We start from the raw sequence: 27,898 nt of genomic DNA on the forward strand, positions 1-27,898 counted from the left end.
CAGAGTTGTTTGATGTTGATTCCTTCATTTTAAAAATCTTTGGAGAGGTTTTGGATCACAGAAGGGTCACAGCTGTGGCAGGGGAGGAACATTGGTGCGGGGTGTCGGTATGGTGGGCTACAGTCGAAAGGTCATTCCAGAGGCTATGCTTATGCACCTCTCAGCAGGAGCTCATTGACTGCAACGGTAAATAGTGTGTCCAATATCAGGACTCTAGAAACATCCAGGCACTGTAGGCAGGACAGACAGCTCAGGACTTTGGCACTCTGCCAGTGGGCCTTACCTTAGAGTTTATGGTGCCCGCTGTAACAGGGTTAGACTAATTGGTGGTTTCCCTACACATGGTTCTTCTGCCCCCTCTGTTTGAACCTGTCGTTAGTACTATACTTGATAGATGTATGACCAAGAGGCTTAAATCTTTGGTCTGAGCATGTGCCACTTGGGCCCTGAGCCGCAGTGGAGTTGCAACATCTGCTCTCCAGTTCATTGGACTCACCCAGGACAACAAACAAGGTGATGATCTCAAGAAACAGAAAGAGTCTGGCAGCTGCAAGCAAGGTAGTTCCACCCATCTGCCCCATGGGATCTAAATAGAGGCAGAGTGAGCATCCCCATCCCAAAACTCTCAGGACTGGGGCATGAACACTGGACTAAAGGAGACTTACTGTTATTCTACTACAGACTTAACTGTTGTTCTAGCAGTGGAAGAACTTTTATCATGGATGTTGAGGCAGTGGCCACTGGAGGTTCTAGGGAAGTGAGAGGGATAAAGAGATGTAATATGGGGGCATTTTCGGGACATTGGAATTGTCCTGCATGAGGTCACAATGACAGAAACAGGTCATTATATATTTTTTCATAACTTAGAAAATTACGTGGGACGGAGTGAAAACTATAACGTAAACTATAATCTGTGGTTAGTGGCAGTGCCTCAGTATGTGTTCATCAGTTGTAACAAATGTACCACACTAATGAAGTATGTTGTTAATGTGGGAAAGTGTGGGATGGGGAGGGAGTAAGGCATATGGGAATCTCTACATTTTTTGTCTAACATTTATGTAATCTAAAGTTTCTTTTAAATAAATAAATAAATTTTTTATGATCTTAAAATTTTTAAAAATTAATTGAATAGAGAATATGGTACTCGAATTAGTGTATCAAGTATTTCATATAATCACAACTCTGAGCCCTCCGAGGTAAGAACTGGATCTTATCCATCCTTTAATCCTTGTATATATAGCAATGTAAATTAAATATCTTTGAATTAATGGGGAAAAAAATCAACAAAGGAACTAGAGCAGACATAAAGAAAAATAAAGTAATTGAATGTGGCATTGTTGAGAACCTATTGGATTTAAATTGAGTTAGCCTGGAAAGAAGAGGAAGTGACTTAATTCTTGTCTTGAGCTATATTGTATGTTTTTAAAAAGAGGATTTAGAGTAACTGCTCTTTTTGACGAGAGCATGGAACAAAGCAACCTGAAGTGGTCTGTCAGTGTTTTCAAGAGTAGGTTCCTTGAGTGCTGCTTGGTATGGAGAGTTATGTCAGGGTAGGGCTGCACGTCGGCTTCTGTTCCAAACCCCACTACCACCAGAACAGGTCTTCTTTTATTGTTTTTATATGTTGGATGTGTTTCTATATTTCTCTGTTCTTCTGTTCCTCTGTCTTCATACTTTGTTTGTTTATTGTATTTTCTGTTAGACTGAAGCACTAAATGGGTACTGCAGGTACTTAAAAAACATTTTATTCATTGAAATAATGTTAAGATAAGTCAATGCAAAATGGTCTGCTAATATGGATCCAGGGCACATCTTTTTTTCACTCCAGTAGAAAGCTGTCAATGTGCCTGGCTTTACTGGGACTCTCACAAATACATGTGCAAATAGACTCTAGTTAAAATACCACTAAGCAAGCAAAGCATGTTTTCAGCTCCCTCCTTATTCATCTTGTGGTACACTAAGGATTTCCAGTTTTCTCCCCCTTTACTTCATAACTGTTGCCGAAAATCACTTTAAAAGTCCTTAAGCAACAGGCTAGAGGATCCAAAAAAGGGAAGCCCCATTGAATGTACGTTTCACCCTTTAGCTTGAGATGACATCCTTCTCTCATTTCCATCTCAGCAATCTGCCTTTCCAGGCCAGAGCCCCTGGCACCCTGTGACCCTTATTGGCCAAGTGGATAGTGGGCAGGCCTTCCAGTAGTTCCCAGACACGGCTGCTCGTGCCCAAGGCTGTGTGGCATGTCTGTGTCCTGTGCTGCACCCAGCAGAGGCCAGGCTGTGAACACTTAGTTTGACGTTCACTGACATGTGTCTGACTTGACTGGGAATCTGTCACAAATACACAAGCAGGCATCACGTTTTAGCTCAAATACCATTAAGCAAACAGTATATTTTCTATCTCTCCGTATTTATCTTGTGGTACATTGAAGGATGTTACCAACTTTGGGGGCAAAAAAGGGTAGTTTTCTTTCTCAATTTTGCGATTTTTATTCATCATAAAACCCACCGCCCAGTCACCAAAAGCCACCTTACATGCTGCTTGCAGTGTGAATGTTGCAGATTGAGCAGAGGTGGGAGTTTTGTCCATGTTAGTTTTTTAAAATTTTCTCTTAATGGAGCAATATGGTGTTGCAGATACAAGTAAATTCCACTTTAGACACTTTCTAGATTCCATTCTATTTCTTTTTCTCTCCCTAACTCTCAAAGGCCATCACTCTTTGCAGTTGGTGTGTATCCATGCCATCCACTTTTTACCATATTTTCCACACATATGTATGTCCATAAATAATTATATAGTGTTGTTATGCATTTTTAAATTTACATGAGTGGTTCCATATAGTACATATTCTCTTGCAACTTGTTTTTGTGAGGATTGTTGTAGGGATTTACACATTGATACACAAATCTGATTCTTTGGAGCTTAGTGTTCTATTTCATTATGTGATTATATCAGATGTCATAGATTGTTGACTCTCATGTCTGAAGATGTAAGTGTGCCAGAGTTATTTATATGTTCGAAAAGACTGAAAATGAAAAATAAGTTATATATTTGAGGGGCACAATGATTGTTATTCATTCCGCACTAAGTCAAAAGGTGAGGTAAGATATGTTTCTAGCTTGAAAAATCATTAAAATTTACTATTATCTTGATTTGGTTTTAGTTATGTTTACTTAATGTATTTTGGTTTAAATAATATTGAGATGGTAGCATTTTTCAACATTTACCAGTGTGGGACATGGATTTTCAAGAAGTTGTAAACACTACTCTAGAGTAAGAACTTACAAAATACTGACTTCAGGTAAGCTGTGTTTGAGGCCAGGATCTCTAAGCACTGGCCTCAAGGGTAATTCCTCAACCTCAAGATTCCATTCCAAAGAAGTTACGCGATTGGTAATGTTAAGGTTTCTTAGAAAACAAAAAGTTGAGGGAAAAACAGCAAACATGGCACTAAATGTATATTCTGTACCATAGTAAATAAAAAGTTCTAAAGTTCCACTGCACACCCTCAAAAAAAAAAAATCAGACCCACTGGTGTTGAAAGACAAGCTTCAGTAGATAGCGAGCCCTTCATCCCAATGACTGCTTTTGCCACATAATGGCCTGTTTGTCTTTGGGGCAAGTTATTTTGTGCTTGTATGCCTCAGTTTCTTCATCAGTAAAAGAAGAAAAGTTAACTAGCCGAGACCTTAGTAGGTGCCTGGGGCACTGAGGTTAGTAGCTAATTGGTTATTTTTTTTCTTCCCCTTCCCCTCCCCTCTCCCTGCTGTTCTTGCTGTCTGTGTCCATTCGCTGTGTGATCTTCTGTATCTATTTCTCTTTTTTGTCTTCTCTCCTTGTTTTTTCTCCTCTGGGATTCACCGGGATTCTATCCTGGGGACCTCTGACATGGAGAGAGGTTCCCTGTCACCTGCACCGCCTCAGTTCCTGGTCTCTGCTCCGCTTCACCTTGGCTCTCCCTTCATCTCTCTTTTTGTTGTGCCATCATCTTGCTGCATGACTCACTTGCATGGGCACTGGCTCACCGCATGGGCACTTGCGTGGGCACTTGGCTCACCACATGGGCACCCAGCCCTAATTGGTTATTGAAGAGACATTGCTGGGTAGAGATATCTGAGGGAAATCCTCATATGTGGTATTAAGCCATTTAAAGGTTTTAAATTTTTTAGACAAGCCCCTATAGTTTTGAAATTTAATGTTTTTTATTTGTTTTTTTTACATTGATGTTCTTCTTTTAAAAGTCTCTGCAAAATGCTCTTGTAATCACCAGATCTTTTCACAAACATGATTACCTTCCCTAAGGGAAGTGTCTTCTGGAAGGGGTAGAGACTGAACCAAGCTGTATCTACAGGACCTTAAAAAGGAGCAGTAGTAGTTTTTGTCTCTTGTACATTTTGAAAAGCAAGTAAACAGAATTATGCAATACGAAAGCATTGTTTTTTAAATTTTTGGTTTTTACATCTAAAATTATTGTAAAACTGTCTGACAGAGGATTCATTTCTTAAAACCTGTTTCCCACCAATATAGAAGCCCCTAACCACTTAATTGTTAGAGTTGACAAGCCAGCTCTCCTGGGCAGACCTTGCCGCCTGGTGGCTGATGCTTAGAAATATCTGACAGTATTTTTACCTGCTTAAATTTTTTTTCTCCTGCAGAAAACAAGTATCTACCTGTTGTTCAACCCTTCTTTTTTCCTCTGTACTTTCATCATTCAGTCAAATTCTCGTATCTGTTATAAGAGATCTGTCATAGACACATATCACTCCCCTTTCTTGCTTTTTGAACTCTCACCCTAATTACTCTAGGAAAATATCCCCTTCTCTTTCCATTCACTTCATTTGATCAGATATTCATTGAATCCCTCCTTTGTTCCAGGCACTCCTTACACATCTCCCCTTCCTTCATTTCATATGACACAGGAAACGGGCTCTCATCATGGCTGAGTATAATAGTAGATTCAGTAAGATAGAAGCTTCTCTATACTTGATAAGAGGCTCTGAAAGACTCACTCATTGACAAGTCCATTGTTACTAGATAGGTTTCTGTTTGCAGGCCAGGAATGCATTTCTACGAAATATGTGTAAGACACTTCTGTAAAACCAAGCAAGCCAATCATTTGTTCCAAACTGGACCAACTTCCTCTACATTGAACACTTATTTTTATGTATATTTATATGTATATTTAATAATATTTAATAATTCTGTTCTTAATTCTAAAAAGAAACAGTGCTCCTTTTTTAAAAAAAAAAAAAAGGAAACAAACCCTTAAAGTTACTTTTTACCTTTGCAGGGCATGCTTGATTGTCTTCTTGATTGATTCTTTAATAGAAGAGCAAAAAGCTTTCCACTCCTGGTGCAGGCTCCCAGCTTGTGAAGCCTTATAAAATTTGTCATATCTAATCTGATTCCTTCCTCTAACAGTTTTACTTCTGGAAATTAGCCTTTAAGCAAAATAATTCTGACTGCTACAGCTTTTCAGTGTTACTATAAATCATGCCTTTAGTTTCTTTTATTATCATCTGATATCCTCTTCAAAGAGTACATGATTTTTCAGCTGCCTAAACACACAGAAAAAGATTCTCTTCTTAAAAATTGTCTTTATCATTAAAAAATTTTATTAGTGGCATAGTTTTCTATGCCGTTCTCAAGACTATTGCGTAGTATATTTAAAGTCACCCTTGTCAGAGGTGAATAGGCCCTGAAGAGAGAGAATTCTTGCTGAAGTAAAAAGAACCCCCCACCCCGCCTGCCTGTTACATGGCTTCCAGAAGTCCAAATAGGTTTGTCATTGTCAAATGTTGGACGGCCACCCTGGGCTTTTAGATTCCAGGTGGGGTCTACTTCCTCTTGTTTTCTTTTTCACTGTGTTTCTTGACAGATAACTTGCCCTTTTTTGACCTTCCCTTCCTACCAGCTCTCTACTCCCTACCTAAAAATTAATTCAAATCAAAAGTAAAACTATAGCAACCTTTGGGTTGTTTGTTTGTTTTGTTTTTTATTTAACACTTTTTAAAATTAAAGGTAATAGACCACAAGGAACGTTACATTAAAAAACATAAGAGTTTCCCATATAACCCACTCCCCACCCCCATCATTTTTGTAAGTTGTATTTTTTTGAAGATATATACATCTCAAAAAGTGTTACATTAAAAAAATAAGAGGTTCCCATATACCCCCCACTTCCCCACCCCACTCCTCCCACACCAACAACCTCCTGCATCGTTGTGGCACACTCATCGCACTCGGTGAACACATTTTGGAGCACTGCTGCACCACATGGATAATAGTTTACCCTGTAGTTCACAGTCTCGCCCCGTACATTCAGTGGGTTATGGCAGAATATATAAAGTCCAGCATCTGCCCCTGCAATATCATTTAGGACAGCTCAAAGTCCCAAAAATGCCCCCACGTCACACTGCTTCCCTCTCCCTGCCCTCAGCAAGTACCGTGGCCGCTATCTCCACCTCGACGCTACAATATTTTCTATTACTAGTCACAATATTTTTATAGCAGAATATCAGTAAATTTTTTTATTCCCTTTTTAAAAGCTGTAAATAAATAAATAGACAAACCTCTTAGTTCTATTTTTTAAAAAAAGGAAGAAAGAAAGAAATGACTTTTCCTATTACTTTAATGACTTTCAAAAACCTGTTCCCACTAGAGGGCATTCTTTCTCTCTCTCTTTAGTTTTTAGTCCATAGCTTTTATATATTTTACAGACTTGCCGAATTCAAAGGTAAATGTAGAGAAGGGTTGTAACATAGACACTGTCATTTTCATTTGGATTCCACCTATGTTAGTGTCAAAATTGAAGTTAAACTGTATTTACTTGCATTTTCGTTTCTCTTCATAGGTGAACCTAATCAGATAAGGGGTCACAAATCTTACAGTAACCTCATGATGTGGCTTGTGCTAATTACCATTTTAGTTCTTTATGACACAGGATATCTAAAGCTAAATCACTCAAGGGAGAGTTGCATGTTTTATTTTGTTAACTCTGTTTTCTGCAGGGTGTAAAATGAAGTAAATGAAACCAAAACACTTTTCCAGTGGCTCTCAGTGTTACCCATGATTCTCCATTCTTGTCTTTCAAAGAAATATTCTATTTGACATATTGTAATGACATAATACTTTTTCTATAGGAAATTAATTCTTAATATCTTAAATATGTCTTATTGATAGCTCATCAGAAGCAACTCCAGTCTTCCTGTCAAGGAACTGATAGTTTTACATGCACCACATGTATGTTCTATTTCAGATTCCCGAGTATCATGGCACCAGGTTGAACCACTGGTGTTAAAAAAGGGACTGTGCAGCAAAGAGCTAATGTGTTTTCTCTCATAGCAACTGCATGTTACCTTCATTACTCTAAGGGAAAAAATTTTGTCAGCCTGTATTATAAAATGCACAAATTCTTGCAGGTATGCTTAGAAGGGACTCTGTTTTGTTTTAAGATTTATTTATTTCAACACACACATACACCCGTGTCCATTCTCTGTGAGTTCTTCTGTGTCTGCTTGTCTTCTCTTTAGGTAGCACCAGGAACCGATCCCTGGACCTTCTGGAGTGGGAGGGAGAGAGGTGCTCAATCTCTTGCGCCACCTTAGCTCCCTGGTCTGCTGTGTCTCTTACTGTCTCTCCTCTGTGTCTCTTTTTGTTGCCTATTCTTGCTGCTCCAGCTCTCCACTCAGGCCACCACTCCTGCGTGGGCCAGCTTGCCTTCACCAGGAGGCTATGGGAATCGAACCCTGGACCTCCCATGTGGTAGATGGGAGCCCAATCGCTTGAGCCACGTCCACTTCTCGGGACTCTGCAGTCCTTTTCAAAGCTAAATGAGATTTAATAATGCTAAGTTACATGTGTATGTGGTAGGGGCAGGGATGCTGCTGCCGAGAAAATGCAGCAAAGTCCATGCGTGCTTCTGGGTTTTTACTAGAGACTGAGAGCTACCTTCAAGTCAAAATGGTGTGGAATTGTCTATAAAATTAAATATTGACTGAAGCTTATGACAACAGATTAGACAATATGAAAGGGCAGAGCTGTTTCAAGCAAAAGAGTGAGAAGGGCATACCAGATTATAAGGGAAGCTATATGTCCTAAAACATTTTTACTTCCTTGATTTCTTATTCATGGTATGCTAATTGCACCCAAAAACCCCACGTCCTCTACAGGGTACTTGCTATCATAAAGGAATCTTGCAAGAGAACCTGTTGAGAACTCACCTAGCTTAATGTTTGATGGTATGACTTAAATATATGATATTTGATGTGTCAAATAATGACCTCGAGTCCTAAAAGTTGCTCAGTGTCTTTCAGTGTTTAAGAAGCTAGAAAACAATATTTTTAGACAAAGTTCATTTAAAAAATAGTAAATACATTTTAATAGAACATATCAAAGAAACATCATTTCCTAAAGGACTAACAGCTACTAAATTCCAGCTGGGTTGTAGCTGAAGCCAAGACTCCACCCCCATTCCGTGAGTCACGGGCGTTCAGATTCAGACAGCTTCTAATGAAATTAGGAAAGCAGAGCCAGCAATAGTTGCAGGCATCATTGGCACCTTCTTACTGAAATGAAGCAGTGTTTAGTAATACTATAGTCCACAGTAGCCTTGCTTTGTTCATTTTTACTTGTCAAAGAAGAGGCAGGGCACACTCCAAAGCGTTGCGTGTTCAGGACTGGATTTATCTTCCTGGCACCTTTTTAGCACAGTTCTCACTACATCTGTTTGGCAAGGTTATCATAACCAGCTACATTAAACTTTCGTTTGAGAATCTAAATAGATATTTACCCCCTTTAATATTTTCAGTGTTAGGCTTAAAGCATTGTCATGCTTGGAAGCTATTTCAAATATGCTTTTTTCTCAAATAACACCTTTTCAGTGAGGCTTTCTTTGCCCACACTATCTTTCCCTGTTTTATTTTTTCCATACTGTGTCTGACATGCCATATAACTTCGTTGTTTTGGGGGTTTTTTTGTTTGTTTTTTTTCTTTAGATTTATTTATTCATTTATTTCTCTCCCCTTCCCCCCTAACACGCCCCGCCCCGTTGTCTGCTCTCTGTGTCCATTTTGCTGCGGGTTCTTCTTTGTCCGCTTCTGTTGTTGTCAGCGGCACAGTAATCTGTGTCTCTTTTTGCTGCGTCATCTTGCTGCGTCAACTCTCTGTGTGTGCGGCACCATTCTTGGGCAGGCTGCACTTTTCTTTTTGCGCTGGGCGGCTCTCCTTACGGGGCGGGCGCACTCCTTGCGCGTGGGGCTCCTCTATGCAGGGGACACCCCTGCGTGGCGCAGCACTCCTTGCGCGCATCAGCACTGCACATGGGCCAGCTCCACACGGGTCAAGGAGGCCCAGGGTTTGAACCGCGGACCTCCCGTGTGGTAGACGGTCGCCCTAACCACTGGGCCAAGCCTGCTTCCCAGTTGTTTTGTTTTTATGTCTCTCTACCCACCTGCTTGCTAGCTCAGTGGAGACAGGGTTTTGTCTGTATTGTTCACTGCTGTATACCCAGTGCTTATATCATAATAGGCACTCAGTATATGTTGAGTTTGTTGAAAAATTGCTGCCTTAATGCCATTATTGGCTCTCATTGTAACTTGGTGGAATGTCAGGGCAAACTTTGGAAATCTAAAAGATCCTGAAGGCTATTTTGAGGACTAATTTAAAAGGTAATGTATATTACTGGTGAGATTAAATTATATATTAGGAAATGTGATAGCATGATTTCACTGTATTTGAATAAAATATTGAGCTAATTATTAAGATTAGCACCTTTAAAATTTTAGGACTTTATATCTCTTCTTCCCCCTCCCGTTGATTATCAGAGCAAACATGAAAAAGAAATTGGGCAGAGAACGATTAAGTGATTTGCCTAAAAGCTCATGGTTAGTGGCTAATATAACAGGAATCCCATATCTTTTAAAATAAAAATATATTCATTTATTAAACATTTATTGAGAATATGCAGTCGGTCAGAACTAAGCTAGTTTTCTACCCTGAACTGTGACTACCTACAGGTTATTGTGAACAGTCATACCTTTGGTTTTTGTTTTGCTTTGTTTTTCTTGAGTGGGGAAGAGGAGAGAGATAAAAATAAAATACCAAGTGAATATATAAGAATATTTGTAAAATAAATGCAAGATAAAATAAAAACGGTGCCACAGATACCCACCCCCAGATTTAAAAATGGTTACCTCTCAAGACTCCACAGGCTCCTTGTTGCTCCTTTCCCCTCTCTCTTCATCCTCCAGAGGGAAGCACTAACCAGAATTTTGTTTAACATTCCCCTGTTTTCCTTTATAGTTTTATCATATATTTAATTTCCTAAACAAAATATTGGTTTTGAACTTGGTATGATATATAGTCTTTTTAAAAAGTATGTATGTATATATTTTTCTCTCTCTCCCCTTCTGCTCTCTGTGTCCATTTGCTGTGTGTTCTCCTGTGTTTTCTTGAGTTCTTGTCAGCAGCACCAGGAATCTGTGTCTCTTCTTGTTGCATCATCTTGCTGCATCAGCTCTCCGTGTGTGCTGCGCCACTCCTGGGCAGGCTGCACTTTTTTTTCACTCAGGGCGCACTCTTTGCGCGTGGGATGAACCCTACACAGAGGACACCCCTGCGTGGCATGGCACTCCTTGCGCACATCAGCACTGCGCGTGGGCCAGCTCCACACGGGTCAGGAGGCCTTGGGTTTGAACCCTGGACCTCCCATGTGGTAGGCAGACACTCTATCTGTTGAGTCAAATCCACTTCCGTGTATATTTTTTATATAATTTTAAACTTAAACAGGACAATTGCAGAAATACTACAAAAACAGACATAGGGAAATCCAGCATACTCCCACCCACCCAGATACCCAGACCCACCAAATTTTAACATTTTGCCATATTTGCCATATCATTCTTTCTCTTCCATCTATTTTATGTCTATTTTATGAACATTTTAACACTTAATACTTCCATATACTTTTCCTAAGAGTAAGGCTATTCACTTAAGTAACCACCTTAATTACAGTTACCAAGTTCAGGAAATTTGGATTTAAAATGGAATCATAAGATATCTGTCACTTTGACTGACTTAATTCATTCAGCATTATGTCTTCAAGGTTCATCTATGTAGCATGTATTAGAAATTCATTACTTTTTACAACAAAATTATATTCCATTGTATGTATTTAACAGTTTTGTTTATTCGTTCATCTGCTGGTGTTAATAGTTACTTCTGCCTATTAATATTACCTATTATGAATAATGCTTCTGTGAACATTGGTGTTCACCTCTGCTTTCAGTTCTTTTGGTTATATACCTAGAAGTGGGACTGCCAGGTCATATAATGGTTGCATGTTCAACTTTTGAGGAAATGCCAAACTGTTTTCCACAGTGGCTACACCATTTTACATTCCCTCCAACAGTGTGCTAACATTTCTGTTTCTGTGCATCCTTGTCAGCACTTGTTATTTTGTTTTGTTTTAAGATTTATTTTTTAATTTATTCCTCCCTCACCCCTGCCCCCAACTGCCTGCTCTCTGTGTCTGTTCGTTCTTTGTTCTTCTGTGTCTGATTGTATTCTTGTCAGCAGCACCAGGAATCTGTGTCTCTTTTTGTAGCATCATCTTGTTGCATCAGCTCTCCGTGTGTGCGGCGCCACTCCCGGGTAGGCTGCGCTTTTTTCGCGTGGGGCAGCTCTCCTTATGGGGCACACTCCTCGCGCGTGGGGCTCCCTTATGTGGGGACAACCCTGCAGGGCTTGGCACTCCTTGCATGCATCAGCACTGCGCGTGGGCCAGCTCACCACACGGGTCAGCAGGCCCTGGGTTTGAACCCTGGACCTCCCATGTGGAAGGCGGACGCTCTATCAGTTGAGCCACATCCACTTCCCTCTGTTTTCTTAATATAGCCATTCTAATGAATGTGAGGTAGTATTTCATTGTGATTTAGGTTTGTATTTTCTTAATGGCTAATGATATCCAGCAACTTACCATGTGCTTATTGGCCATTTGAATATCTTCTTTGGAAGAATGTCTATTCAAATTCTTTGCCTATTTTTCATTTAGATTGTTTGTCTTGTTATTGAGGTGGAGGAGTTGTTTATTCTGGATATGTCTGTTTCCAGATAATTTCTTCTGTACCTTCTTTTCATTGTCTTGGTAATGTCCTTTTCACAGAAGATTGGAATTTTGATGAAGTTCAATTATCTATTTTTTTTTTCTTTTATTGCTCATGCTTTGGGTATAACGTCTAAGAATCCATTGCCTAGTACAAGGTCCTGATGATATTTCCCTGTGTTTTTTTCTAAGAGTTTTATAGTTATAGCTCTTTAGGACGTTGATCCATTTTGAGTTCATTTGTCTTTGTGCCTGTACCACATTGTTTTCATTACTGTAGCTTTGTAATAAGTTGTGTGTGTGGTTTTTTTTTTAGGAGGTACTGGAAATTGAACTCAGGACCTTGTACATGGGAAGCATGTGCTCAACTGCTGAACTACAACTGCTCCCCAATGAGAGTTGGTTTTTCATTTTGTTTGTTTGCTTGTTTGTTTTTTAGGAGGTACTGGGGATCAAACCCAGGACCTCTACATAGGAAGCAGGTGCTCAACTACTTGAGCTACATCTGCTCCCCTGTAATAAGTTTTGAAATCAGCAAGTGTAAGTCCTCCAACTTTGTTGTTTTATTTCAAGATGGTTTGGGCTATTTGGGGCCCTTTACTCTTCCAAATAATTTTATATCTAGCTTTTTTATTACTGCAAAGAAGACTGTTGGAATTTTGGTTGGGATTATGTTAAATCTCTAAGTTGCTGTGGGTGCTATTGACATCTTAATGGTCTTAATTATTCTAATTCATGAACATGAAATCTTTCCAGTTATTTAGATCTGTAATTTCTTGAATGATTTATTTTTTTGTATACAAGTCTTATAAATCTTTGGTTAAATTTATTTCTGGATATTTTATTCTTCCATTTGATTTTTTTTTAAATAGATTTATTTATTTATTTCTCTCCCCTTCCCTCCCACCCCAGTTGTCTGTTCTCTGTGTCTGTTTGCTGCATGTTCTTCTTTGTCTGCTTCTGTTGTTGTCAGCAGCATGGGAATCTGTGTTTCTTTTTGTTTCATCATCTTGTTGTGTCAGTTCTCCATGTGTGCGGTGCCATTCTTGGGCAGGCTGCACTTTCTTTTGCGCTGGGCGGCTCTCCTTACGGGCGCACTCCTTGCGCGTGGGGCTCCCATACATGGGGGACACCCCTGCGTGGCAGGGCACTCCTTGCACACATCAGCACTGTGCATGGGCCAGCTCCACACGGGTCAAGGAGGCCCGCGGTTTGAACCACAGACCTCCCATGTGGTAGACAGATGCCCTAACCACTGGGCCAAGTCCACTTCCCTCCATTTGCTATTATAAGCAGATTTGTTTTCTCAATTTCCTTTTCAAGTTTTTCCTTACTGGTACATATAAACATCACCGATTTTTGTGTACTGATCTTGTACCCTGCTACATTGCTGAATTAATTTATTAGCTCTAGTAGCTTTCTTGTAGTCTTCACTATATTTTATATGTAGTATCATATTTTCTCTGAATAAGAATTGATTTACTTATTTCTTTCAAATTTGGATACCTTTTGTTTCTTTTTCTTGCCTGCTCACTCTGGCTAGTACTCCCAGTACAATGTTGAATAGCAGTGGTTAGTGGTAGTAGGCATCCTTGTCTTGTTTCTCATCCTGGGGGAAGGTTTTCAGTCTTTCCCTATTCAGTATAATGTTATCTGTGGGTTTTTCATAGACACCTTTTATCATGTTGAAGAAGTACCCTTTTGTTCCTAGTTTTCTGAAAACTTTTGTCAAGAAATTGTGCTGGAGTTTGTCAAATACCTTTTCTCTGTCAATTGAAATAATCACATGGTTTTTATCTTCCATTCCACTAATTGGTATATTACATTGATTGATTTTATGTTGAACCACCCTTGCATTCCTGAGATAAATCCCTTTTGATCATGTTATATAATCCTTTTAATGTGCTCTTGGGTTCAATTTGCTTTTATTTTGTTGAGGATTTTTTACATCTATATTCTTAAGGGTTATTGATCAGTAATTATCTTTTCTTGTGATATCTCTATCTGGCTTTGGTATTAGGCTGCTACTCGTCTCCTGGAATGAATTAGGAAGTGTAACCTCTTCAATTTTTGGAAGAGTTCGAGCAGGATTAGTGATAATTCTTGGAATGGTAAAATTCACCAGTGAAGCCATCTGGTTCTGGAATTCCCTTGTTAGTAGTTTTTCATTACTGATTCAGTCTCTTTACTAGTTGTTATTCCGTTGACATCTTCTGTTGCTTCTTGAGTCAGTTTAAATAATTTGTACGTTTCTAGGAATTTATCTATTTCATCTAAGTTGTCTCATTTGTTGGTGTACAGTTGTTCATAATATCCTCTTATAATCCCTTTTATTTCTGTAACATCAATAGTAACATCCCCACTTTTATTCTGATTTACTTATTTGTGTCCTCTCTCTTCCTTTTGTCAGTTTAGCTAAAGGTTTGTCAAGAACCAGCTGTTAGTTTCATTGTTTCTCTCTATTGTTTCTCTCTTCTCTATTTCATTTATCTCTAATCTTTATTAATTCCTTCTGTTTGCTCTGGGTTTAGTTTGCTCTTTGTTTACTAGTTCCTCCAGATATGAGGTCAGGTTACTAATTTGAGATAGCTCTTTTTTAATGTAAACATATAGGGCTACCTTTGTTTCATCCCACACAATTTGGTATGTTGTGTGCCTGTTTTCATTCTTTTCAATGTATTTCTCAATTTTCTTAAAATTTTTTGTTTGGTCCCTTGTTCATTGAAGAGTGTACTGTTTAATTCAACATATTTGTGAATTTTTCAGTTTTCCCTCTTACTGATTTTTAACTTCATTTCATTGTAGCCAGAGAACATACTTGGTATGATTTCAGTCTTTTTAAATTTATTGAGCCTTCTAGTTTTGTGACCTAATACGGCCTATCCAAGAGAATGATCTCTGTGCACTTGTGAAGAATGTATATTCTCCTGTTGTTGGATGAAGTGTTATGTATGTCCACTAGATTTAATTTGTTCGTAGTATTGTTCATCTTCTATTTCTTTACTGATCTTCTACCTAGATGTTCAGTATCCTTTATTGAAAAAGATGTATTGACATCTCTTACTATTGATGTACAATTGTCTATTTCTTCCTTTAAATCTGTCAATGTTTTAGGACTCTGTTGTTCAGTGCATATATGTTATAATTATTATATAATATCTTCTTGTTTTTTAAAGATTTATTTTATTTACTACCCCACCCCCCCCCCCCCCCCCCCGCCATTGTCTGCTTTCTGTGTCCATTTGTGGTATATTCTTCTGTGTCTGCTTGTATTCTCACTGGGCGGCTCCAGGAACCAATCTTGGGATGTTCCAGAGTGGGAGAGAGGTGATCATTCTCTTGCGCCACCTCAGCTCCCTGATCTGCTGCATCTCTTGTTGTCTCTCCTCTGTGTCTCATCTTGCTGCACCAGCTCTCCACGTGGGCCAGCACTCCTGTGCAGGGCAGCACTCTGCGCAGGCCAGGCCTCCACGTGGGTCAGGTGGCCACACGGAGCAGCTTGCCTTCACCAGGAGGCCCTGGATATCAAAACCTGGACCTCCTATGTAGTAGACGGGAGCCCAATTGCTTGAGCCACATCTTCCCTTGAATATCTTCTTGGTGAATTGACCCTTTTATCAGGATATAGTTCCTTTCTTTGTCCCTTTTAACAATTTTTTATATAGTCTATTTTGTCTGATTTTAGTATAGCCACCCCATCTCTCTTTTGATTACTATTTTCGTGAGATATTTTTTCCCATCATACTTTCAACCTACTTTTGAATTTAAGACGAGCCTCCTGTAAACAGCATATGTCTTGGTCTAGGTTAACTTGGGTTTATCCTGTTTGTAGTTCCTTGAGCCTCTTGAATGTACATATTCATGTCTTTTGAAAGCAGGAAGTTTTCAGTTTTTATTCCTCTGAATATCTGTCTGCCTCTTTATCTCAGCCCTCTTCTTCTAGGACTCCCACAGTGTGGATATTGATATGCTTGATAGTATCCCACAGGTCTTCCAGGCTCTTTTCCTTTTCTTTATTCTTGTTACTTTCTGTGCCTCAGGCAGAATGATTTTAACTGTTTTATCTTTGTTCACTGATTCCTCTGGCAGCTCCAATCTGCTTTTGAATCCCTCCAGGGAATTTTTAATTCCTACTACTGTGGTCTTCAGCTCTGTCGGGTTCCTTTTCATGACTTTTTTTTTTAAGACCATTTATTTTATTAAACAGCTCAACTTGCTATAAGACACTGGTCTGTTTGAACAACAATGTTTTCCAGTTAAATATGACCTATTGAGCACAAAGATTGACCTCATGAATCACCACTGAAAGAACAATTGGGTAATAAAGTTTTAAACACCTAAGGACAAATATGACAGAGATGAGAGATTGCAATGATTTCTTGCAAGTTGGGAAAGTAGATGAATGAATTTTCAAACTTACATGGCAAGGCAGAGAAAGATGAAATTTCATTGCATACGGAAGGGAAAACAGTAGTAGCAAGCAGATCTCTGGAAAGGCTCAAATTGAGGGCATAATATATGTCTCAAGTCTGGAATTCAAGATTGGCTGAAAACACTATAGCTGGGAAAGTTGTTATAAGGAACATTTTTCATGACCTTTGTACTCATCTATTGTTTTCTGAATTTATTTCTTTGTCCATGTTTTCCTTTACCTCTTTGAGTATACTCGGGTCCATTTTTAAAATGTCTTTGTATATATGTCCAAGAACTGGTTTTCCTTGTTTATTCTGCTGCTTTGTATGAGCTGCCATTCCTGTTTCTTGGTATGATTTGTAATCTTCTTTGAAACCTGGACATTTTAATATTTTAATGTGGTATCTCCAGAATTTTGGCTAGTGTTATGACTGAGAATTCCTTGAGTGCCAGGAGCCAACAACAACAGAGAGAGAGAGAGAGAGAGAGAGAAAGAGAACAGAACACCCTTTCCCAGTCTTTGCAGTTTGCCTGTGTGAGTGCTGTCCTTCAGAGCTTAGCTTTTCTAACAAAATATTTAGAGAACAGCGTAGGTTGCTTTCTGGTCTCTTCTTTGCATTCATCCTGTCCTGAGTATGCGCTCATCACCCTAGGAATTCCTCAGTTTACACAGATTCGAGTGCCCCCTTTTCCTCACAGTCTCACACACTCCCTGTATGACCGCCAGGCCACCCTCCCGCCGTCCTGTGGGAGTCCTCTGTGAGCTGCCTGTCTGCCCTGGGCGAATTCTGGCTCCGCGAAGCCTGTGACGAATGTCGTGGTGTAGTCTCGCCGGCTGTACCAGATAGACTGGCACAGCATACTTGTCCTGGTGTGCGCTTGAGGGTTGCTCTGCCCCTCAGGAACCGGGCCAGAGAGCCACACTGGGCGCATGGGCCAGCCCCCGGCCAGGCCAGCAAGGGCACCACGAGATCCAACTGTTTTGTTTGTCTTAAGTACAGAAGTTGTAGGTCTACAGAAAAATTCATGCAGGAAGTATAGTATACCTCTGTCACACAGTTTTTTGTGTTATTAACACTTTGCATTACTGTGGTACCTTTGTTAAAAACAATACTGTTTAATTATACTCTTAACTATAGTTCATAATTTACGCTAGGGTTCTCTATGTTGTATAGTTCTATATGGTTTTGGTTTTGTTATGTTTTTAAATTTATTTTATCCTGCTAACATATATATATAGCTCAAAATTTTCTAACCACTTTAAAATATGCAATGAGTGGTATTAATTGTGCTACTGTCACCACCACCCACTACCAGAGCTTTTCTGTCCCCCCAAACAGAAACTCTGTGTCAACTAGGCATTAACTCTCCATTCCCTATCCCACCTCTACTCCTGATAACCTCTATGAATTTGCTTGTTCTAATTATTTCATATCAGTGAGATCATACAATATTTGTTCTTTGTGTCTGACTTACTTCATTCAACATGGTGTCTTCAAGGCTCATCCATGTTGTCACATGTATCAGGACTTCATTCCTTTTCATGCCTGAGTAATATTCCACTTTATGTATATACTGCATTTTGTTGATGCGTTCGTCCGTTCATGGACACCTGGATGGCTTCTACCTTTTGGCTATTGTGAGTAGTGCTACCAGTTCTTATTTGCTGTTTAAAGCATCTGTGGGGTGATGGAGCCTGGAGCTTCTTGATCCCATTTGAGTTAATAGCTGTTAGTTTCAGATTTCTTTCATTCATCTGAGATTCTTAGGTACCTTCTCCTGAGGCTATGATTCATTCTTTTGCATTTATGTATAATTTTTCATAATAAACATTTTTTGGTGGGCCTTTGGGTTGGAACAGACTCTTCTCCCTCTCCCACACACTACTGAGTTACAAAAATGTCCTAACTTTCTACATTTTCCTGGTGTACATGAGAAGTTTCTCCAGGCATTGTATCTAAGAGTGAATATGTAGAGTCATAGGAAGTATATGTATTTAGCTTTACTAGAATATGAAGACAGTTTTAAAGTGGTTGTACTAATGTATATGTCTTGTTCCTTATTTTCACAAGCACTTAATATCATCCGACCTCTAAGTTTTGCCAGATTGGTAGGTGTAAAATTATAGCTTGTGATGGTTTTATTTGCACTTCGACTAATGAAATTGAATATCTATTCATGTTTATTGGTCATACAGTTGTTTGTTGTTCTTTATAATGCCTGTTGAAATCTTTGCCCTTTGTTTTATATTGTTTCTTATTGATACATTGAAGTTGTTACTGTATTCAGAATAGTGAACCTGTGATGTATGTTACACACATCACTTCCTAGTTTCTGGGCCTTGACTTGTCAGCCACAGTAGGATGTCAAAAGGTGAAGTAAAGCCCCTCCCCCCCCTTTAAAATTTTTATTATAGTGCACAAAACTTATCATTTCAACCACATTCAAGGGCACATACAACTCAGTAGTATGAAGAAGTCTTAATTTTAATGTGGTTGGGTTTATCTGTTTTACTTTAGGGTGTGGACTATGTGTGTGATTTAATACATTGTTTTCCGTTCATAAAAACATTTCCCTACATTGTCTTCCAGAAATTTCGTAGTTTGCCTTTTGCATTTGTCTTTGAACCATCTGGAATTGATTTTTGTGTGAGATGTAAAGAAGAAGTCCCAGTTTATTTTCCCCACATGTGGATAATCCGCTTTCCCAGCTTGTTTATGATCTGTTCCACCCATTCCCACCGGTCTGCCGTGGCTGTGCTGTCCTGTAACAGACGGCCAGATGTGTTTGCCTCTGTCCCTGTGCCAATATCATCTTATCTTAATGTCCATAGCTTTATAATAGCTTTTAATGTATATTGAACAAGTCCCCCCATCTTAGTTTTCTTTAGAAGTATCTTGGCTATTTTTGGCCCTTTACAATTTGTGTATATTCCACAAAAAATTCTTCTGTGACTTTTTTTATATAGATTAGATTTAAAGATTTATTTATTTATTTCTCTCCCGCCCCCCTCTCCCCCGAGTTGTCTGCTCTCTGTGTCCATTCACTGTGTGTTCTTCTGTGACCACTTCTATCCTTATAAGCAGCACTGGGAATCTGTTTCTTTTTGTTGCATCATCTTGCTGTGTCAGCTCTCCGTGTGTGCGGCACCATTCCTGGGCAGGCTCTGCTTTTCTCGCACTGGGTGACTCTCCTCACAGGGTGCATTCCTACGTGGGGGACACCCCTGCGTGGCAGGTCACTCCTTGCGCGCATCAGCACTGCGCATGGACCAGCTCCACACAGGTCAAGGAGGCCCGGGGTTTGAACTGCGGACCTCCCGTGTGGTAGACGGATGCCCCATCCATTGGGACAAGTCCGCTTCCCTCTTCTGTGATTTTGATTAGAATTGCATTGAATCCACAGATGAGTTTGGGGGATAATTGACATTTTGTTATGCTAAATCTTTAAGTCCCTGAACTTTCTGACATTTCTATTATTTAAAGTTTTCTGATGTCCTTGAAAAAATGTTTACAGATTTGCTGCTTTTTTAGATTTGTTCATAGGTGCTTTAAAACATGATGTGTTTCAGAGTTGAAGAAATTAATCAATTTTTTATTAAATTGGTATATCTCAAAACCTTGCTTAATGCTTATTAATTAAAATAATTTAAATTTGGGTTTTCCATAAACAAGCATCTTATCTGTGAATAACAGGCTTTTCCCATTTAAGAAGTGAGTTTAAATTTTAATCAGTATGTTTTTTCATATCTAGAAGTTACGTTTGGTTCATTTTCACATCTGCTGGTTGCCTCTTTTCAAGCTTCTCTTTTATTTCTTTTAACATAACAGGCATTGTTATTTGATCTCTAATTCTGGTTTGCATTCCTTAGCCTGATTCTGTTTTCTGTTTCTGCTAGTTCTTGCTGGTAGTACCTTCTTTTTTTATGTTTTGGTTTGGTTTGGTTTTTGGTTTTGGTTTTGGTCTATTTTGTGAGTTAAGCTATGAACCTTATTCCTTGGAAGTTTTTTTCTTCCGTATTTTTGGTAGCAAATTAGGAACACTTTAAACAAAATTCTTAAGGCTTTTTTTTTTTTTTTTTTTAACTATCTGGTAGTCAGAATTTGGGCTATAAACTTGTAAGAGGTCTGCTTTGTGGTTATGTATTTCCAGAGGTTTTTGTTGTTGCTGTTTGGGGGGCCTCCTTCATCCTTAAAATTTTGGTAATCCCCTAGGGAGTATTTCTAGCACACCCAGAAGACATTGAGGGTATATTGGCTTTTCAGCCTTACGCAGTCTCTTAGGAGACACCCACCTTTGGCGGACCTTGGTCTTGGGTTTGGGTGCTGTGTCCTGCAACGTTGTGAGTTCTCAGTTCAGATTTTACTTGTTTTTGACAAATGCCCTCAAGCTGCCTTTAGTGCATCCTGTTAACCAGTTCCTCCTGTTAGCTCAGCAAGGCATTTAAAAGGATGTTTTTATATTTTACCAGATATTTTAAGTGTTTTCACTAGTAGTATAAATCAGTAATGAGTCCAACATACTGTTGGAAATTCCCATATTATTTCAGTCTGTCATTTCTAGTCATTTTGGAAAGGAAATGTGAGGTCAAATGAGAACCTTAAAAACTTACTAAAAATGTACTGGAGAGTGGTGGTCTTCTATAGCTGCTAATTAAAGATTTCTTTTTTTGTAGGTGTCAGCTGTGATGCATGTTTAAAAGGAAATTTTCGAGGTCGCAGATATAAGTGTTTAATTTGCTACGATTACGATCTTTGTGCATCTTGTTATGAAAGTGGTGCAACGACAACAAGGCATACAACTGACCACCCAATGCAGTGTATATTAACAAGGGTAGATTTTGGTAAGTATTAAATTAAAATGTAATGTAGTATCATTTGGGACTTCATGCATATATATGAGAAGTAGTAGAGGCAAAAATGTTCTAAAACTACCCCTCATAGCGTACATGAGGCCCAAATTCATTAAAGATAAAATTAATCTTTTATATTCTAAGTAATTCTCTCAGTAACAGTGTACTTGCTTATGAAAGCCACATATAAATATACGCAACTGACAGGGTGTAAAATGGAAGCCATTCACAAATCCCTTTTCCCCCCATTATATGATTCCAGTCATATGAATGCCCAAAATAGGAAAATGTGGAGACAGAATTATGTTAGTGATTGCTTAGGGCTGGATTGGGCAGGGGCATAGTGTGATAGGAGGTGATAAGTAAAGGATATGGGCTTTCTTTTGGGTGATGAAAATGTTCCAAAATTGGTGATAGTTGCACATGTCTATACTAAATAGTAGAATATACTAAAAACCATTGAATTGTACATCTAAATGGGTGAATTGTATCTCAGTAAAGCTGTCTAAAAAAAGAGAAAGAATGGTGAGCAGTGAATTGGTAAATCATATTGTGTCAAATGTGTAAAATAGTTCTAAAGATATTATCAAGTTATATCAAATGTTGGGGGAACATACAAGAAGTGTTTGATGGGAGTATTAAGTTAAAGCATTCAAACGTTCTTATATTGCTCAAGAAGAGGATGAAGATTCTGATTACTTGAGGCTTTGTTAAGTATACATGAAGACATATAAGCTGGTATAAATAGTAGAAAGTTCAGGTATACCGTTCACCCAGCTTCCCCTGACGTTAGCGTTGGTACCATACTATTATTAATTAAAGGATGTTTTTTAAAGTTCCTCAGTCTTTCCATGTCTTTTCATGACCCTTAAACTTTTGAAGAGCACTGATCAGTTATTTTGTAGAATCCACCTGAGTTTGGTCTTGTTCAGTGTCTTCTTAGAATGAGCTTGAGGCCATGCTTTGTAGGGAATTGCACCGCGGTGGTGCGACGGCCTTCTCAGTGCATCACATCATGGTGCTGTCAGCCTTGATTACGTGGTGAAGGTGGTTTGGTTTCTCTACTGTAAAGTTACTATTTAAATAAATGCTTACTTTGAGGGAGATATTTCAGGATATGCAAATATTCTATTTTTCCTTAAACTTTCACCTGCTAGTTGCCCATTGGTGGATCTTGCCTGAAACACTTACTATTGTGGTACTCTGATGGAGATTTTTTTTAAAATTTCTTCATTTATTAATTGGAATTTTTCTATAAGAATAGCTGTCCCTTCTCCCCTACTCAGTTCATTTGTTGGTTAATTATTTTGTTATATAAGTATGGGCTCAGGTACTTATTTTATTCTATGAGTTATAAGCCATTGCTATCATTATTGGAGAAAATAGGAAATACAAATACAAGGGGAAGAAAGTCTGGTATTAATAATAGATAAAACAGAATTGATCTGGATAAATTCATCTGCAAAAAAAGTAGCAGTTTCACATTTGTATAGACTTGGAACCTAACCTCAAAATATATAAAGTAAAAATTGACAGAATCAAAGAGAAAATTTCAAGCTATCCATAATTATAGGAGATTTTAAAATATTTCTTTTGATAAATTTATAAGGTAAATAGAAAGTAAGATTTGTAAATGTGGTCTTATAAAATAGAATATTGCTTCTAACATTTAAGGTAAAATTATTTTTTTCTAACATGAAAACATTGTGAAAATTGAGCATATGCTAGGCCTCAAAGCTATCTTTAAAAGATTTCAGAGAGGTTGGTATATCATTTACATTCTCAAATGGCAATGCAGTTAAGTAGGAGTCAATGAATAAAAAAAACCAGAAAAATCCCTTATGCTTGAAACTTGAAAAAGGCACTTTTAAAGTAGTCATGGGTCAAGAAAAATAATGGAAACTAGAAAACATGAAGGACTTAGCCATTACAAAAATACTTGTGAGAAATCGCTAAAATTGTACTTGGAGGAAAGTCCCTAGCTTTAAATGCTTACATTAGAAAAGAAAGGCTCAAATTAATGAGTTTATAATGTGGCTTAATAAGTATGAACTTGGACCAGTAAAATAAATTCAAAGAAAGTAGAGGAATGGAAAAAATACAAATAAAAGTTTAAACTGAAAAAGAAAGTATATAGTAAAAAAGTTGGCTCTTCAAAAACACTAATAATAAACAGATACACCTCTGGCACAATTGATCAAGAGAGAAGGCACAAATATCAGTATTAGAAATTTAAAAAGATATATAATTTGATGTGCTGCAGAGATCAAACAGATAATAAAAGGGAAATATGATCAAATTTTTTAAAAGACTGTGAAAAAAATAATCTTATCAAAAGTAAATAGAGAAGCTGAATGATAAAACAGTCCCTCAAAGTAAAGATGATATAGGAAAGGAAAATTGTGAACCTGACTTAATCATGAACATGGATGTAAAAATCATGACCAAAATTATCAGCTAAGTAAATTCAGCCGTATAAAAAAATTTTTTTTCAGGGTCAAGTAAGGGTTCTCTTAGGAATGTAAACTTGCTTTAATTCTAGAAAATTGAAGAATTTGTAAACAGATCAAAGGAGAAAAGTCATGCAATTATTTCAGTACATACATACAAAATAATTACTGAACAAAAAACTCATGGTCAAAGTTCTTAGGAAACCAAGAGTAGAAAGAGTCTCAATGAAGGGCATCTCCCCAAAAAACTAAAGAAAACACCGTAATTGGCGGTGAAATATTGAAAGCATTCCCTTTATTAAATCAACTTGCACAGATTCTTAATATCACAGAGACTTGGCATTGTACCATAACCGTTGTAATAAGGCAGGAAAAGAAATAAAAGGCATACTTATTTTGGCTTGAAACAATCAAAACTGTTTGCAGATGGTATGATGGCTGTGTAGCAACAACAACAACAAAAAGCTACACATTCAATATTGAAATTAAGAGTTTAGCAGAGGGAAGCAGACTTGGCCCAATGGATAGGGCGTCTCGTCTACCACATGGGAGGTCCGCGGTTCAAACCCCGGGCCTCCTTGAACCATGTGGAGCTGGCCCACGCACAGTGCTGATGCACGCAAGGAGTGCCGTGCCACACAGGGGTATCCCCCGTGTAGGGGAGCCCCATGCACAAGGAGTGTGCCCCGTAAGGAGAGCCACCCAGTGCAAAAGAAAGTGCAGCCTGCCCAGGAACAGCGCCACACACACAGAGAGCTGACACAACAAGATGACACAACAAAAAGAGACACAGATTCCCGTGCCGCTGACCACAACAGAAGCAGACAAAGAAGAACACGCAGCAAATGGACACAGAGAACAGACAACTGGGGCGGGGAGAGAAATAAATAAAGGGGAAATAAATAAATAAAATAAATCTTAAAAAAAAAAGTTTAGCAGAGTTGCTGGATACAAAACCAGTATGTACAGTCAGTACTATATATTTGCCACCGTCAGAAACACTTTTTTAAAAGATGCCATTTTCATTAGTAACTAAAAATATGGAAGACCTTTATGCAGGAAATTTTATGTTGAAATACATTAAGGAAGACCAAAAGCAAATGGAGAAATAAACGTTTTTGGTTAGGAAGACTCAATATTGTAACAATGTCAGTTCTCTCCAAATCAGATTTGATGCTTTTCCAGTCAGTCCTGTGGGTTTTTGTTTTGTTTTTTTTTTCATTGAACCTGATAAGATGGTAATCTTCAGACTTTTGTGGAAGTGCAGAGGGCCAAGAATAGCCAGGAAGTTCATGAAGCACAACAGGGTGGATGGGTTTATCCTTCCAGGTATCGTAAAACTTGCAGAAATTAAGACAGTTTGATATGGAGGCAGACTTAGAAAAAACAAATGGAGCATAATAGAGTACCTACAAATAAACCCATGCCTATGTGGAAATTTGACTTATAAAAAGCAGGTGTTGTATATTGGGGTAAGGATAACCCACTTAATAAATTGCTTATCTATAGCAATAAAACAATAAAATTGAACCCCTATTTCAAACTCACTAGAGAAAGTCTACTCCAGGTATTTTAAAGACTTCAGTGTGAGAGGCAAAAATAATATCATTTGGGAGACAGAAAAGCAGGGGTTCTTAAAGTTTTTTGTTCCACAGATCCCTTTGCCAGTCAGGTGAAAACCATGGACCCCTTACTAAGTCTACACTGTACTGTGTATTATTTAATAAATATATCACACCCGTACCAACACATCCCCATGAGAATAGTGTGTTTTTTGTTTTTATTTAAATTCATTAGCTCACAGACCGCTTGTTAAGAACCCCTGCAATAGAGGGAGAATATTTTCATGACCTAGGGTGGGAACAATTTCCTTAATACAAAGAGCAAAAAAGGAAAAGGACGTGGTTAGTGGACCCAAGTTTATTCAAACTATCATTCCTTTGTTTTTATGAGATGGTAAAAGAGAAGCAAGTAGATGCACTAGTATTGGTAATGCCTTAGCTTTTAAGTTGAATGGCTTTTAATGTACACTTACATTATTTTTCTGTATGTCATATACATTTTTATAACATGAGAAAATGTTATCCTAATACCCGGGGGTTAAAAGAAAAACAAGAAAAGAAAATTTTAAAAGGCGAGCTCCAAATAATAGAGCATTATTTGGCGACAAAAAGAAATGAAGTATTGATATATTCTACAACATGGAAAACCTTAAAAACATTATGCTAAATGAAAAAAAGAAAAGATACAAAAAGGCCAAGTATTGAATGATGCCATCTATATGAAATGTCCAATATAGGCAAATCCATATAGACAGAAAGATTGGTGGTTGCCAAGGTCTGAGGAAAGCGTTTGGAAAAGCTTTCTTTTTGGAGTGATTTAGGTGGTGATGGTGGTTGCACAACCATGTGACTATACTAAAAACCACTGAGTCCTATACTTTAGAAGGGTGAGTGTTACGGTAAGTAAATTATATCTTTTTTTTTTTTTAAAGGCGAAATGACTTGTTTAAAAACAAATTTCCCAGAGACCATGAAGAAAGTAGGGTAGGAGCACTTGAATACATTAGGTTTATATATTATTTTCAGATTGTTAAGTATATGTTGGTTTTTTCACCCCAGTTTTCGGGCGTGTTCTTTGAGGTCTGGAACCATTTCTTCCTCCCTTCCTCCTCCCCCCCCCCTTCCTTCCATATTGAGCTCTAATTCATATACCATAAAACCCATCCATTTACAATGTACAATTCAGTGGTCTTTAAAAGTACATTCACATAGTTGTGTGTCCGTCACCACAATTAATTTTAGAATATTTTCATTACCCTAAAAAGAAACCTCATACCTTTTGGCCATCACCACCCTCCAATCCTCTATTTTTTCCCAGCCCTAGACACCAACTCATTTTCCGTCTTTATTCTGGATATTTCATATAAATAAATTGACTCAAACGATATGTGGCCCTTTGTGACTGGCTTCTTTTACTTAGCATAATGCTTTCAGTTGTATCCATATCATAATGTGTTTTGGTACTTAATTTCCTTTTTCAGCAGATTCATTGTATGGGTGTAACACATTTTGTTTATTTGTTCATCAGTTGATGGACGTTCAGGTGGTTTCTACTTTCTGGCCATTATGAATAATGCTGCTGTAAACCTTTGTAACAAGTTTTTTATGAATATATGTTTTCATTTCTCTTGGATGTATACCAAGGAATGGAATTGCTGGGTTGTATGGTAACTGTGTTTAAAGATTCAAGGAATTGCCAGGCTGTTTTCCGAAGCAGCTGTGCCATTTTACATCCCGCCGAGAGTGGGCGAGGGTTCCAGTTGCTCCTCATCCTCACCAACACTGGTTATCGTCTCTTTTTGATTTCTGTTGCTAATAGCAGAGGAGAAGTGGTGTTTGATTGTACCCTGGTGTTTCCCTGGTGTTTCCCTGGTGGCTAATGATGTTGGCATCTTTTCTTGTGCTTACTGGCCATTTGTATATCTTCTCCAGAGAAAAGTTTATTCAAGTCTTTTGCCCGTTTTTTAATGGGGCTATGTGTCTTTTTACTGATTTGCAAAAGTTAATATATTCTAGATACCAGTCCTTTATCTGAAGATATTTTCTACCATTCTGTGGGTTGTGTTTTCACTTTCTTGATGGTGTCCTTTGTATAAAAAATGTTAATTTTGATGATGTCATTTACTGTTTTTTTCTTTTTTTGTGCCTTTGATGTCGTATATAGGAAACCATTGTCTAATCCAAGATCACAAAGATTTATACCTGTTTTCTTCTAAGAGTTTTATTATTTTAGCTCTTACATTTAGGTCTTTGATCCATTTTATGTTAATTTTTCTATGTGGAATGAGATAGAGGTCCAGCTTCATTCTTTTGCATGTGGATATCTGGATGTCTCAAAACCGCTTGTTGAAAAGACTGTTCCTTCCCCCAGTGAATTGTCCTCGCATCCTTGTTGAAAATCAAGTCATCATTTAAGTGACAGTTTACTTCTGGACTCCCAATTCTATTCCATTGGTCTATATAGTTTTTTTTTTTTTATGATTATTTACCACCACTACCACCCCCACTCCCCTGTTGT

General features: G+C 38.2%; 1 protein-coding gene across 1 annotated transcript in view; it reads left to right on the forward strand.

The window, feature by feature from the left end:
• Nucleotides 1-27,898, forward strand: part of KCMF1 (potassium channel modulatory factor 1) — an 87,695-nt gene that overhangs the window by 36,226 nt on the left and 23,571 nt on the right. The window contains exon 2 of the mRNA XM_058278998.2: nt 21,192-21,359. Within this exon, the coding sequence (XP_058134981.1) occupies nt 21,192-21,359 (168 nt within the window). The remainder of the gene's footprint in view (nt 1-21,191; nt 21,360-27,898) is intronic.

The sequence above is a fragment of the Dasypus novemcinctus genome, chromosome 17 (assembly GCF_030445035.2).
Source record: "Dasypus novemcinctus isolate mDasNov1 chromosome 17, mDasNov1.1.hap2, whole genome shotgun sequence".
Taxonomy (NCBI): Eukaryota; Metazoa; Chordata; class Mammalia; order Cingulata; family Dasypodidae; genus Dasypus; species Dasypus novemcinctus.